This window comes from Pongo abelii, chromosome 8 (assembly GCF_028885655.2).
Source record: "Pongo abelii isolate AG06213 chromosome 8, NHGRI_mPonAbe1-v2.0_pri, whole genome shotgun sequence".
Lineage (NCBI taxonomy): Eukaryota > Metazoa > Chordata > Mammalia > Primates > Hominidae > Pongo > Pongo abelii.
The window spans coordinates 111,254,876-111,270,359 of record NC_071993.2 but is presented as its reverse complement, the minus strand read 5'-3'; the positions used below and the strand labels follow the sequence as shown (position 1 = coordinate 111,270,359).

At 42.3% G+C, this 15,484-nt stretch overlaps 1 protein-coding gene across 1 annotated transcript in view; it reads right to left on the bottom strand.

The window, feature by feature from the left end:
• GSTO2 (glutathione S-transferase omega 2) overlaps positions 1–15,484 on the bottom strand; it is a 30,591-nt gene that overhangs the window by 12,337 nt on the left and 2,770 nt on the right. Inside the window, exons 2-5 of the mRNA XM_002821131.6 lie at positions 12,034–12,298; positions 11,651–11,759; positions 8,987–9,209; positions 7,638–7,739 (exon numbers count right to left, since the gene is read on the bottom strand). Coding sequence (XP_002821177.1) covers positions 7,638–7,739; positions 8,987–9,209; positions 11,651–11,759; positions 12,034–12,067 — 468 coding nt within the window. The 5' untranslated portion in view covers positions 12,068–12,298. The remainder of the gene's footprint in view (positions 1–7,637; positions 7,740–8,986; positions 9,210–11,650; positions 11,760–12,033; positions 12,299–15,484) is intronic.

The following is a 15,484-nucleotide window of genomic DNA, read 5'->3' as shown; positions in this document are numbered from 1 at the left end:
GGCAACAAGAGTAAAACCCTGTCTCAAAATAAAATGGCAGGGGGTGTGGGGAATATTTACATCATAATAGTATCCAAGTTTCAACTACATAAAATATACATAGCAGAAAAGGACAGAAAACAAAAACAAAAAAGTCCCCAAGATAATAACAGTGGTTGTTTCTGGGTAGTGAGATTATAATTTTTTTTCCTTAGTTTCTATGTTTTCCTGTATTTTCCAAATTCTCTCTGATGAACAAGTATTACTTTATAATTGGAGAAGAGTAAAATTAATTTTTAAATAATAAGAATAATGATTATTCTATTATTTATGTGATGGGAAAGGGTGTATCAGAAGGCTATTGAAAGAAGTACAGCAAATATTAGTTTACCTAGAAAGCAGCTGTCAGAATTGGATGATGAATGAAGTAACCGATCTAGCAACCACACTAATACACTTAACGAGGCATCCTGAGTCAGGGATAACCAGTTCCCAAGTGTGAAAGAATGGTGGTTATAACTAAAATGGCATGTTGGTAAACATGCTAAATCAGCTAGCAAATCCAAGAGAAATAACAATGTATATTCATGCAAAAACCTGCACAGTGTTCACAGCAACATTATCCATATTAGTTCCAAGAGTGGAACCTTCCCAGATGTGGGTAAACAAAATGTGCGTATTCACACATGGAATATTATTTAGCCATAAAAAAGCATGAAGGATGAACCTTAAGAACATTATGGTATGTGAAAATAGCTCATGAAACGCTACATGTTGTATGATTCCACTTATATGAAGTGTCTAGAATAAGTGAATCCACAGAGACAGAAAGCAGATTAGTGGCTGTGTACAGCCAAGGGGATTGAGAAGAAATGGAAAATGACAGCTTAAGAGTGAGCAATTTCTCTGGGGGATGATAAAAAAACGCTCTGAAATTAAATACTGGTGATAATTGCACAACTCACTTAATATACTAAAAGCCAGTGAATTGTACACTTGAAAAGGGTGAATTTTGTGGCATACTAATTATATCTCAATAACTCTGTTATTAAAAATAGCTAGTAATAATGAATTTAGTTTGTAGACATGTTAACTTAGACGACAAAAAATTTAGCTTGTAGTCTACTATATATAAAAGGATACAGAAAATTGTTTCCAGTGACGAATTAACCAGGTATAAACTTTCTTTCCTTCCTATCCTGGTGATATCAAAGGAGAAACAATTAAACAATATATAAATAATTTCATCACTGGAAATTAATAAAAATTAAGAAAGAGCAAAAGCAAAACTAAACCAAGACAATATAATCTAACTTGAATAAATGTCTTTTTTGATGAGAAGAAAGAACAGATTAAAAATTAAGATTACCAGGTGCAGTGGCTCGTGCCTGTAATCACAGCACTTTGGGAGGCTGAAGTGGGAGGATCACTTGAGCCTAGGAGTTCAAGACCTGCCTGAGCAACATAGTGAGACCTCGTCTCTACAAAAAAATTAAAACAAATAAAAACAAAAACAAAACAGTTGGGCATGGTGGCCTGAACCTGTGGTCCCAGCTACTCGGGAGGTTGAGGTGAGAGAATCACTTGAGCCCAGGAGGTTGAGGGTGCAGTGAGCCATGAATGTGTCACTGCACTCCAACGTGGGTGACAGAGTGTGATCCTGACTCAAAAAAATAATTATAATAATAATTAAGATAATGGAGGCAGGCTCGGTGGCTTGAGCCTGTAATCCCAGCTACTCGGGAGGCTGAGGTGGAAGTACTGCTTGAGCCCAGGAGCTCAAGATGACAGTGAGCCATGACTGTGCCACTGCACTCCAACCTGGGCAATAGAGAGAGACCCCCATCTCTAAAAGAGGAAAAGAAAATAAAATAATTAAAAAATTAAGATTATGGGCGAAATTTAGAATCAATAAAGTATTTAACTACAGATGCTCCTGGGTGATGCACACATAATTTATGCAAATTCCACCTCATGCAAACTGCTACACATAAGGCACATGATCAAATTTGGCAATGCGGGAAACTCTGCATGGAAATGCAAAGTGAAGCACCTCAAGGCAGGTGGTTGAATGACAAGAAGCAAAATCATAAAGTGCCCTGTGGCCGCGGGCTGACGAAGCCTTCAGTTGCTGGGCCAGGTCTCATCCCTCAGGGCTATTTCAGCATTATTTATGTTATCCCCTCCCCGCTCTCTTTTATGGAGCTCTGATGATGACGAAGAAAGGACCAAGCAATAGTCAGAGTGCAGAACCAATTCATAAGCCACGAACACTTTCTAGATTTAAAGCAAAACTCCAAAGCCTCAAGGAAATCTGACCAAATCCTACCTTTCACTGCACTTGGACTTGATTTGACTACTTCCATAATGAAAATATTTTTGGAAGGCACAGATAAAAAGTGACACCCAGAGGTCCTGCCGCATTCAAATCCACAAAGATCAAATGAAGCCTGGCTCAAGTCCCACTCTGAAATGGGAAAGTCAATACCTGAAAAAGAATAAAACTAAAAAATGTGTGCTGCTTAGAGTAATGATTCAGTAAGGGCTAGAAAATCTGCTTGAAGACATAAAGTGCAGCAAGACAAGACAAGTGTCATAGTTTTAAAACTCATGCCAATGTTCAGAACAGGAAAGCCAGTGAGCAGGCTGCTAGTTTGATAATAAAAGTGGCAGTAATATATCTCAAAGAATTGTAAAAGATATTAGAGAAAAATGTGGTTATATAACAAGCACAATAAATCTTTGATTTTGATGGAACTTAATTTTTTTTTTCTTGGAGACAAAGTCTCACTCTGTCACCCAGGCTGGAGTACAGTGGCATGATCATAGCTCACTGCAGCCTTGACCTCCTGGACTCAAGTGATCCTCCCACCTCAGCCTCCCAAGTAGCAGGGACCACAGGTGTGCATCACCACATCCAACTAATTTTTGTATTTTTTGTAGAGATAAGGTTTTGCCATGTTGTCCAGTCTTGTCTCAGACTCCTGGGCTCAAATGATCTGCCCGCCTCAGCCTCCCAAAGTGCTGGGATTACAGGCATGAGCCACTGAACCCACCTGAAACCAGATTTAAAAAACAAACAAGCAAACAAAAAAACAAGCAACAAACAAACAAACAAACAAAACTTAAAAAGTTAGACAAGGCAGTTATTTCAAAAGAAGAAAGTGTCAGAGTTTAAGGCCACAAAAGGTTAACTGAACCTTCTGTTTGAGGATAACATAGCAGAAGATTATGCATGAAATCTTGGCTTGCTTATCACTCAAGAGAGACAAAGAGTATTTAATATATTTTTAGCTCACAAAAAATCCTGATTCTGCAAAACCATGTGAAAGAGTTGCATAAATCAGGGGATCCTCTCCATTAGAATTACTCTGATAAATTTCAATTTCACTAGACTCTCCTGGAATAAATATTTTGGCATTTAAAGGAACGGACTGCATAATTCAAGTTCATTGGTCATGTTTTCAGATTTCAATATTTCCTACATTGTAGTTATAATTCTGTTTGTTTGTTTGTTTGTTTGTTTTTGAGACGGTGTCTTGCTGTGTCACCCAGGCTGGAGTGCAGTGGCATGATCATAGCTCATTGCAAGCTCAAACTCCTGAGTTCAAGAGATGTTCCCACCTCAGCCTCTAGAGAAGCTGGGACTACAGACACACGCCACCATGACTAGTTCATTTTCTTATTTTTAGTAGAGGCATGGTCTCACTGTGTTGCCCAGGCTGGTCTTGAACTCCTGGCCTCAAGTGATCCTCCCTCCTTGGCCTCCCAAAGTGTGAGCCACCACGCCCAGCCATAGTTACAATTCTTGCTAACATTCTATGGGACAAAACCACATTCAAACCTGTTAGGACAATGTGGAATACTCAGTGGTCCTTAAATAGCATCAGTGAAAGCTACCTACACCGAGGCTGGTTTGTGAAAGCTACCTATATAGAGGCTGGTTAACAACGGTGTTTCTGGGGCTCAGTTATTGAAGATAAAGTGAAATTTCTTATTCAGTGACATGCTGGAGCTGCCCACATCTTTTGCCAACTCTTGAGTTTAGAAATAGCACATTCGTAGCTCAAAATTAGCCTTGACGGAAGTATTTACACCACCCAAATCAGCAAATGCTATAAGTCAGTGCTTTTTCTTTTTCTTTCTCTTTTAAGAGAAAATTGATTGTTAAACATTTATCACCACACCACTAATGTCATTCCTAAACTGTCTGGTTAAAGCTCCTAGCCCATAAAACCATTCCAAAGGTCCAGTAGAGACCATACATTGCTCTTCTAAGCTCTGCCCGCATATGAATATCCCATCAACATCTCAAATTTGACAAAATGTGTCTGCCCTCAAACTCTTAGTGAAAAGCATCACATTTACCGGCCACAAACTTGGAAACCATCCTCGATAACTTCTACTCCTTCCTCAGATTTCATCTCATCTTAGTTCCTCAAAATTTCTCTAATTAAACCTCCCTCTCCAACCCTCTTTAGTGGGGTCCTCTTTGTCCCTTCCCAGTCCCTCCTCTTGGCCACTCTAATCCATCCTCTACACTCTTGCTGGGCTGAACTTCTTTTTTTTTTTTTTTTTTTGAGATAGGGTTTCACTGTGTTGTCTAGGCTGGAGTGCAGTGGTGCAATTATAGCTCACTGCAGGTTCAACCTCCTAGGCTCTGGTGATCCTCTCACCTCAGCCTCCCAAGTAGCTAGGACTACAGGTATAAGCTACCATGCCAAGCTAACATTTTGTATTTTTTTAAGAGATGGAGTTTTGCCATGTTGACCAGGGTGGTCTCAAACTTCTGGGCTCAAGCGATCCTCCCGCCTTGACTTCTCAAAGTGCTGGGATTACAGGCGTGAGCCACTGTGCTCAGCTGGGCTGAATACTTTTTCCTTTCTTTTTTTTTTTTTTTTTTTTTTGTGAAACAGAGTCTCACTCTGTTGCCCAGGCTGGAGTGCAGTGGTGCAGTCTTGGCTCATGGCAACCTCCCCCTCCTGGGTTCAAGTGATGGGCTGAATACTTTTAAAAGCATGAAGAAGTACACCACTCTCCTGCTTGACAGGCTTCAATTACTCACCATCAACTCTGAAATAAAGTGCAAATCCCTGGGCACAGTGGAAAAGGCCTTTTAGCATCTGACTCTGGACCACCCTCCACATTCGCCTCTTACCAATCACTCCCTCGCTGCCAACCCCTCACTGATTATTGTTTGCCGAACACACCAGGCTCTCACCCTTGTGCCTCTTATTCATCCTAAGAGTCAACAGAGGCATTATCTACCCCCACAGACCAGCCTTCTCGTATGCATGTCTCCAGCCTAGCACTCAACACACCCAGGTTTTAAATGGGCTTAACAGCCTATCTCCCTGTCCAGGCTTTGAGCTCCTTGAGGGTCTTTAATTTTTTGTATTCCTAGTACCTAGTTCTGAGCCTTTACAGACAGGCCACTCCAATTTGCAAAACAGGACTAGTACCATTTGTACCTGAGAAGGTTGTTGGAAAGATTGAATGAGATGATGTATGCAAAGTATCTGCAGCATGATTCATGGCACAAAATACTGGTTCATTTGCCCTGGAAAAGACCCCCGATTGAAGAAGAACTGTATCTCCATCATAACCCTATACTTTCATCTAGCAATCTGTAATTTAAAAAGTTCATCCATCATCCAAATGGAGGTAGAAGGGAAACTGATGAAAATGTTTCAATTACTGTATCGTTGAATTCAAAGATTTTTTTTTTCCCCAGCTCCTTTCCCTCGTCCAGTATTTGTTTATCTGTGAGAAGGTAACCAGGCATGATGGGGTCCATTCAGCTGATCTTTAAAATAGACTATAAATTCTCTATTCACAAGATTTTTGAACTTCTTTTTTAAAGCAGCAGCTCTCCTCTCTCCCCAAATGCCATCTTCTTAGATGTCAGGTTGAACATGGTGGTTAAAGGCAGTGCTGACCTGAGTGAAGCAGTGTCTGGAACAATCTACCAGGCCTCCACTCGCTGGGCAGTCCCCTGCAGAACCCAGAGGCTCTGAGGAACACACATTTCAAAATAATCCCTCATTTTACACATGGGAAAACCAAGGCCCAGAGAGGTACAGAACATTGCCCAAGGTTCTGGAATTCAGTAAAGTCAAGCCTAAGATCCAAGATTCTTTCCACCACATCATACGGCCTCCTTGGGGTCAAGGCCACAGTTGGTGACCTCAGGACAAAAGGTTGACATTTCCTACACATGACCATTCGTCATCCATAAATACTTAATTGTACAAATTTGAGATAGGCAATTGGAAATATCAATACATTTAATCTGTTTCCACTTGATAAAGGTCAAATGGAAGAGTAATAATAACCAGTCTTCCCTTAAGGGGAAAAAAATTGTATTATCTGGCTGCTAATAGAGGACCCACCCACCCATAAGGTGAATTTATCAGTTTCTGGAGCAAAAATAAAGGAAGTAAAAGAACTACCTTCCTGATTATTCTAGAAGTACCGGATAAGTAGCTCCATTACTGCCAGGTTAATGAAGGATCTACTGGCAAAGAGTGTTCCTGCCACCGCACCCATTTTCCCCTTCTTCCTTAATTATAGACCCCTGATTTTATTCAGGGTATCCCAGCTAAAAGACTGTATTTCCCAGCTTTCTCTAAGATAGTTACGACCCCACAACTAAGTTCTAGCCAATGAAATGTAAATAGCCATTGAGTAGAATTTCTGGTAGGATTTAAAGCCCCTTAAAGGGGCATGGCCATTTGCCATTTTTTTCTTTATATTCTCCTTTTCAGAGCCTGGAACTTGGATGTGATGGCTGCAGTGACAGCAGCTATCTTGTTATTTGGAGGATGATACCCTTGTACTAAGTTGTGCTAAGGATGACAGAGCCCACAAAGAGAAAAAGCTTTAGTTCCTGATAACATCATGAAGAAGACAACAGGATAGGCCTGAACAGCCTACCTCTGGGTTTTTTGTTTTTTTTTTTTTTGTCAGTCTTACTTACTCTGTTGCCCAGGCTAGAGTGCAGTGGTACAAGCATGGCTCACTGCAGCTTTGACCTCCCAGACTCAAGCAATCCTCCTGCCTCAGCCACCTAAGTAGCTGGGACTACAGGTATACATCATCACGCCTGGCTAATTTTTAAAAGTATTTTTGTAAAGGAGGGGTCTTGCTATGTTGCCTAGGCTGGTCTTAAACTCCTAGGCTCAAGTGATCCTCCTGCTTCAGCCTCCCCAAGTGCTGGGATCACAGGTGTGAGCCACCGTATGTGTGAGAATAAACCCTTATAAAACGTGAGAAAGAATGTTATGTGAGAGAGTAAACCCTTACAACATGAATTTACAGTAGTTAGACTTCAGCAGCCAAACACAACCCCTAACCTTTACAGACCTTGACCTCATTGGCAGAAGCTACAGAAGCCATGCAGAGCTACTCAGGGAGATGGGGTGACTCTGGGAAAGGAAGCAATTCATGGCATGTCCTCCCCATCTCCTCATCAGATTTTCCAGAATAATTCCAGAGCAGGTTAGAGGAGGGCAAACATGCAATCAGATGATCAGGAGTCTGACTTATCAAAGGCAGAAAGAATAAGCCTGTAAAAGCCGGTGTCAGAGTGACCAGGTTAGTGACCCTGCCTAGCTTCCTCCATTGTAGCTGACCGGGAGAGGGACCCCTTTTTGTACCTCTTCCAGGTTGCCGAATTCCTGACGCAGGGCTGCCTTCAGATCAGTGCATTCTCTCCCACATCTCAGCGCTACCAGGCACTCCTTGGTCAAATGTGGGACCTAATCAGAGGACACAGGTTATCAGTGGAGAAGTCTGTGGAAACTTCCAGTTCCTGTTCTGCCTGAAAAGGCAGCAAAGCTTTATAACGCCAGCCTAACAGGGCAACACCCACATCAGACCCCCCAGCTCCCTGTGAGGGGCACTAGGTTATCTCTGTGGTTCCGGTTCTCAGTAGGAATCTACTTCTTATAGTACCCTGGGAAAACAGGGTGCTTTAGGAGGGTTTCTCCAGTGCTCCTTACTTGATCAGCTGCTTCCATGCTATACATTCTTAGGTGGGACACTCAACCTCTCTAGGCCTCAGTGTTATCTGAAAAATGGATACAATAGCAGTACCCACTTCAAAGGGCAGTTGGATTAAATGAGTTAGCTCCTACAAAGTAATTAGGACAGTGTCTGGCACATCATAAGTGCTCGATATATGTCAGCTGTTAATATCATTGAGGTTTTTAAAAATTCCTTTTCAAAGACACCATCTTAAAATTTCTCCATTCTTTTTTCTTTCATTATCAAAGCTGCCACCATTTATCTATTCTTCACATTTCCTGGACAGCAGGCACTCTTATGCCTCTAAAGAGCATCACTGGCCAGGCGCAGTGGCTCACGACTGTAATCCTAGCACTTTGGAAGGCTGAGGCAGGCAGATCACTTGAGGTCAGGAGTTCAAGACCAGCCTGGCCAATATGGTGAAACCCCATCTCTACTAAAAATACAACAATTAGCTGGGTGTGGTGGCATGCGCCTGTAATCCCAGCTACTCAGGAGGCTGAGGCAGGAGAATTGCTTAAACCCAGGTGGCAGAGGTTGCAGTGAGCTGAGATGGTGCCACTGCACTCCAGCCTGGGTGACAGAGCGAGACTCCGTCTCAAAAAAAATAATAAAAAAGCATCACCTTCTATGCATAATCTTCACACTCCATTACTTTTTACCTGAAGCCGGAGAAATACTCCCTTTAAGGATCACCAGTTTTCAGTTCTTTCAGTATTCCTGCTTCAAGTCACACGGTCATTGCCATGTCATAACCATACCTCCTGAGCCTGCCAGTTGAAATGGAGAAGCACCTAGCAGTTAAGCCTTTAATATCAGTGGCCATGCTCTACCCTAATTCCATGCTAGCTAATCTCCTGAGGATCACATGGTATCGAAACAAAACAGTTTCACCAGTGATTTGGCTTTAAAATGGGTTGAGGTTTGGGAAAGACGTGCAAAGTAAAACAGTGTAAGTGGCTTTTTAAATTGAATATACCTTACAAAATAGCTCCAATAACATCTTTTGGCGAGCTCGTTCATAAGGGTCATATGGAAACAGCTTCCTTCCTGGATAAGCGTCATCCAGGTACTCACAAGCGATGACAGATTCATAGATCAGTTGACATTGGCTGGTCTCCAGGACAGGAATGTGGCCAAAAGGGTGCTTTGTATAGTACCATTCAGGCTTGTTTCTCAGGTTAATGTTGACCACTTCATGTCTTAAAAAGCAAAAGGAAAACATGACAGAACAAAAATGAGAGGCATCTGCAGGCAGGCCCTCTTTTTGAAAGCAGAAGCAATCAGTTTAAAAGTTAAAATTTGCAATTAGTTTTTTAAGGTTTAAGTTTTGTATAAAATACATAACATCATCATCTTCCTTCCTGCAGTAAGATGTGTTGGATGTTTTCTATGCCTTATCTCAGTTGTTCCTCATAATTCCCCATGAAGTAGGCTCACCTCATAGGAAACAAGACTTAAGGGGGTTGAATCTCACACCCAATACCACCCACTAAGAAGTAGCAGAGCTGGCCGGGCGCGGTGCCTCACACCTGTAATCCCAGCACTTTGGGAGGCTGGGGCGGGCAGATCATCTGAGGTCAGGAGTTCAAGACCTGCCTGGCCAACATGGCGAAACCCCGTCTCTACTAAAAAAACACAAAATATTAGCTGGGCGTGGTGGCGGGCGCCTGTAACCCCAGCTACTCGGGAGGCTGAAGCAGGAGAATTGCTTGAACCCGGGAGATGGAGGTTGCAGTGAGCTGAGATCACACCACTGCACTCCAGCCTGGGCAAGAAACTCCATCTCAAAAAAAAAAGTAGTAGAGCCAAGATCACAGCCAGGCAGACAGACTCAGAGCTCACACACTTAACCATGGCATGAGAGAGTTTAGTACATTTTACAGCTTGAAAATACAAATCTGGTATTAACAGGTCACAACAGAATATGGTAAATGTTAATAAGTATGAGTTTTGGCATCAGAATAAACAGTCTAGCTTAGGACCTTAACCGAATTCCCAACCTCTCTGTGCTCAGTGTCCTTAATTATAAAATGGGGCTAATAATTACACCCATCTCTTGGTACTGTAGTGATGATCAAGTAAGGGAATATGTATAAAGTGTTTAGGACAGTGCCTGGCACATAAGCATGCAATAACTTTTTGATTCTTCTTCTAATTATTAGATATTCAAATAATACTATTTTTAATGTTCACATAATAATACAATTATTATTTAGATAACTATAAAGTTACCAAAAGCATGAACATATGTTTAAAAAGATGAAAGGAAACAAATGGGAACGTTCGTTGCTTAGTCTGGGAGACTGTCTTAAACCCTCAGCAGAGGCTGGATGAGGTGGCTCACACTTGTAATCTCAGCACTTTGAGAGGCCAGGGTGGGAGGGTTGCTTGAGCCCAAGAGTTTGAGACCAGCATAGGCCACATAGCAAGACCTAAAGCAGTGGGTCTCAACCTAAAGCAATGGGTCTCAACTAGAAGTGATTTTTGGCCTCCTTCCCAAGGGACATATCACAATGTCTGGAGACATTGTTTTGTTGTCACAACTGAAGGTAGTGGGTCGGGAAGGGGGACTCTACTGTCATTGAATGGGTAGAGACCAGGGATACTGCTAAACATCCAGTGATGGACAAGACAGTTTCTATCCCACCTCTCCAACAAAGAATTATCTGGCCCAAATTGTCAACAGTGCCAAGTTTGAGAAACCCTGACCTAAGGAAATACATCAGCTCCTAAGCTGATAATTTATCAACAAATGGGCAAAACATTCAGTTGTTGTTATTTTCCTCAAAAAACAGGTAACCTTAAGGTCAACTTAATTTGAGCAAAAGGGAAGAATCTGGAAATACAGACCCTATATACTCAACAAGGTGGATTTACATAATTTTATTTAAAACATCTCTATATTAGTCTTTGTATCTCTCTGACATGAGTCTGAAACTCTGAAGTCACCCCCTTGTGATGGACTCTCCGAGACAAGAGTCGGGAGCCTGGAGTGACACATTCTCAACACTCTAGCTTCGAGGCCAGCTGCATTATGCAGTCCACATCCCAGCAAAGCTGCTCTGCCCCTCCAAATCCAGATCTGCAGGAGCTGGTTTTGCAAACTTCCTTCTGGAAGAATCTGTACCCATTTCTCAAGTTTTCTAGGTGTGTTGAAAGAGACAAGAGTTCCTACCCTCGAGAACGCACATGGGTGAAGGGGACTGGGGAGGGGAGATGGCTGAACAAATAAGAAAATGCTGGATGCAGTAAGTTCAATAAAGAAAGGAAACAGAGGTGACCTAAGATGCCTGGGGTGTGGTGGGGGAACTACCTCTGTGGGGCAGTCAGGGGAGGCCTCAGTAGCGTTGGCTGTGCCCTTAAACATTCTGGGAGGGAACCAGTTCACCAGCCCCATCATTCAGATTACTCTGCGCTGGCCTAGAAGTTTCATGCACAGGCGTGACTCGGAAAAGGGCTCCGCATTTCAGTAGGGCCGGCTAAAAAAAAGCTCGCCCTTTGCCATTTGTTAACTTCGCCTCCGAGAAAAGGGACAGGGAGCCCCTTGTAAAATCTGAGCAGGGCACCCCAGATGTTAAACATTCCCAGGCTCCTGTGAGACGCTGAGTTTGCTCAGGGGCTCTGGGTTCCCCCTTCTCACCTGATGTCTTTGGCCTTGAGGACGAGGCGGGTCCTGTGAGAATAGGGGCAGAACCTCATGCTGTAGATGCGGATCAGCCCCTCCGGGACTGGCCCTGGGGGCTGGCTTCCTGCAGAGAAGCGATGGAGGGGGACAGGGAAAGGAGAGGCTAGTCAGCCCGGTGAAGAAGGAGCTCGCTCACTTGCCCGGATCCCAAGATGGCTGTGGGAGCTCCAACTCCCAAGTCCCAGAGAGGACAGTGCTGCATGTGGCTTTTCTTCAGGAGAGCCCTCCAAGTCCCTTCCTGCCCCGCCGGTCTGCAGGCCAAGGCCAGGCAGCTCCGCTGAAGCCAACTTTCTGTCACGCGGCGCCCCCAGCTCGCGGACCTCATGGAGAGCACTCACCTTTCCCCAGGGTCCTGGTCGCATCCTCAGACATGGTCTCCAGGTATTTGCGCAACTCCCGGAGCTCACGGTCGCCGCCCTGTGGCTCGCCACCACTGCCGCAGGCTCCAGAAACAGCTGCGCTCTGGCGCGCACCTCTTGTCCCAAATTTAATTTTTGAACTACTGGGCTCCGGCGGGGCAGAGGGGAAGCGATCTGGAGCAGGAGCTAGGGTAATTTAACCTGGGGAGACATCGCCCCAGATATGGAAGCCCGAGAGTAGGAGCTGGCAAAAAACAAAACAAGAAAAAATAACACCTGAAAAGCTCCCCCTTGCTCTGGATATGTGCTTAAAGCTTTGGAGGGGCCTCCTCTACATCAAGAATCCCTCAAGAATGCGCATTTAAACTCCAACATGGATTTCAAAGGAGTTTAATCAAAACTGACTAGGGTAACGCTGACTTTTTCTTTCCCATTCTGAATCTCTTGCATCACTAAGACAACTGGCCACTCTTCGGTAAGTAAGTACAGCTTTAAAAAATAATAAGGCCAAACATTCTCATGATACAGCAACTAGGAAAGAAAAAGTTATTGGTGTTGAAATCTCACATACCCCAGAGAGTGAGGGCCTCCTAGACACCTAGACACCTTTGGTGTCTAGACAACTCACATTTTGCACCCCAGACACCTCAGTTGCCTCATCCCAGTGCTGGTCCTACTTGTGAGATTTTACCCAAGCTCTGAAAAACTGGCAATGAATAAAATTAAGATACCTGGAGGCAAAGAACAATTTGTGAGCTTCCCCCCCTTCCCCAGCATAAATTTTTGAGAACACTCTTACTAGTTGCTAAGGATACATTGCCAACAGCTCAGCCATATAGGGGCGACTTGCACAGCTTTTCTGTTTATGTGAGATAATAGACGTGGCTTTGGCTCTGATACTGATAAGCTGAGATCCTGAATTTCAGCAGGTAAAAAAAAATTCCTTAAATTTTCCAGAATTGAGCTGATGTGGGAATTGCTTTTAAATGCATTTTGTAGGATTAACAGATCATGAAGGAAAGAAAAATATTTTCTGTGTCTCACTCATACTGACTAAATTATTTCCATAGATTAGCTTGATTCCTACAATTGCTCAGTCAGGCAACTCATATTATTCCTACTTTTCAAAACAAAAAACAGCTTCAGAAAAATGAAATTATTTGCCCAAAGTGACCAGCTAGTAGGGTTGAAGAACTTTAAAAGTCCAAAGCTTGACTCATTGTCTTGACCTTTAAAACTGGTAACAGTGTTGGGAGGAAAGGATTTTAAGTCCAGGAAAAGATATAGCACATAATGGAGGCTCAACAAATAATAGTTAAATCTAAATATCTTTTATTAAAATGACAGAGCCTAATTATGTAGCTTACAATTGGGTATTGTTTGGCCTTTGGAGTTCCAGTCTATCCAGAACTTCTTGGTTAATAATAGTGGTAACATTTTTTGCTAGTGAATAAGAATTTTTGCAAATCTTCAGAATAGTGACTCAACTACATTTTTTGCTGTCATTCAATGATTTCATGCGAAATAAGCTTAGATAATAATATGGAAAGTATTAACATTTTATAAGAATTAGGGAATGGCAAAAATGTTTGAATAAATGTTCTCTGAAAATAAAATGCATATATGTCAGCAAGAAATCTGGTGTTGGAGAAGACATACTGGTTCCTGGCTTGCTACACTGACAACTTTTCATTTAAGAAGACAGAGAAAGTAACAGAGTAACTTCTACTTTGGAGCTAATTCTGATCAAGAAGGACAAACTGGATGGTAAAATAGAAGCAAGAAACACAACCATGTCATCTTAGAGCTCCTGGTAGATAAGATGACTTCTGGGCATACACATGTATCCCTCATATAAACAAAGCAGATTTCAAGATAGTTGAGAAAAATATATCCATAGCCTAAAAAAGGCCATAAGAGGGTTGCAAAATCTCAAAATCAAAATAAATTATTACTAATATATAATTGGTGCTTCATGTGTATTGACCCAGTTAATTCTTAAAATAGTCCCATAACTGGGCCGGGTGCGGTGGCTCATGCCTGTAATCCCAGCAGTTTGGGAGGCCGAGGCGGGCGGATCACGAGGTCAGCAGATTGAGGCCATCCTGGCTAACATGGTGAAACCCCGTGTCTACTAAAAACACAAAAATTAGCCGGGCGTGGTGGTGGGCGCCTGTATTCCCAGCTACTCAGGAGGCTGAGGCAGGAGAATAGCGTGAACCTGGGAGGCGGAGCTTGCAGTGAGCCGAGACTGCGCCACTGCACTCCTGCCTGGGCGACAGAGCGAGACTCCGTCTCAAAAAAAAAAAAAAAAAAAAAAAGTCCCATAACTGTTCTATTTTGATTCACTTTAAAAGATGAGTAAACTGAGACTAGCACGGTTAAGCACTTCTCAGCTAGTAAGTGGAAGAGACAGGACTGTGAACCCTGGAAGTTTGACTCCAGCGGCAACAATCTCAACCAGTATCTTAGTCTTTATCAGATGCCATGAACTGAATGATTGGCAAATGTTTTTACATATATTAAATATTTTAGGCTTTTCAGGCCATCTGGTCTCAACTATTTAGCTCTACACTTGCAGTGTAAAAACAGCCATCGATGATAAATAAACAAATGGGTGTGGCTGTATTTATGGACACACTGCATTTGAACTTCATATATATATGTTAATAGCCTTTTTTTAAAAAAGTTTTAGATTCACAGCAAAATTGAGCAGAAAATACACATTTCTCACATACTGTATTTATGGACACACTGAATTTGAACTTCATATATATATGTTAATAGCCTTTTTTTAAAAAAGTTTTAGATTCACAGCAAAATTGAGCAGAAAATACACATTTCTCACATACCCTGTGCCCCCGCACATGCACAGTCTCTTCCACTATCAATATTCCAATCAGAGAGGTACATTTATTACAGTCAATGAACCCACATTGACATATTATCACCCAACATCCATAGTTAATATATTAGGGCTCACTGTTGGTGAATTTCATATAATTTTCACATATCACATTGTGACTGGTTTTTTTTTTCAACCTTTAAAAATGTAAAAAATCATTCTTAGATATTGAGCTATAAAAAAACCAACAATTGGTTGGATTTAGCCCAATGGCCTTAGTTTGCCCATCCATGCTCTCTGGACAATGGCCAAACTGGCAATTCCATTTGTAAATTAAAACGTTCCTGGATCCACCTTTCTACTTTGACAGAAGAGGATGATTTTCCAAGTTTTGTTTTTTCATTCCCACCTTTTAAAAGAAACTAACTCTGAGAGTTGGGAAATGTTCATGAAAAGTATATCTGTATGTGGGAAATCAAGTTCTGAAATGCCAAGTTAATTTGGTAGAGTTAGAAGACAGGGATGGAAGCTGTTCTCCTCTAAAGGGAAGCAATCCAGTGTCAAGGTTCTCAGAACAGGCCCTGG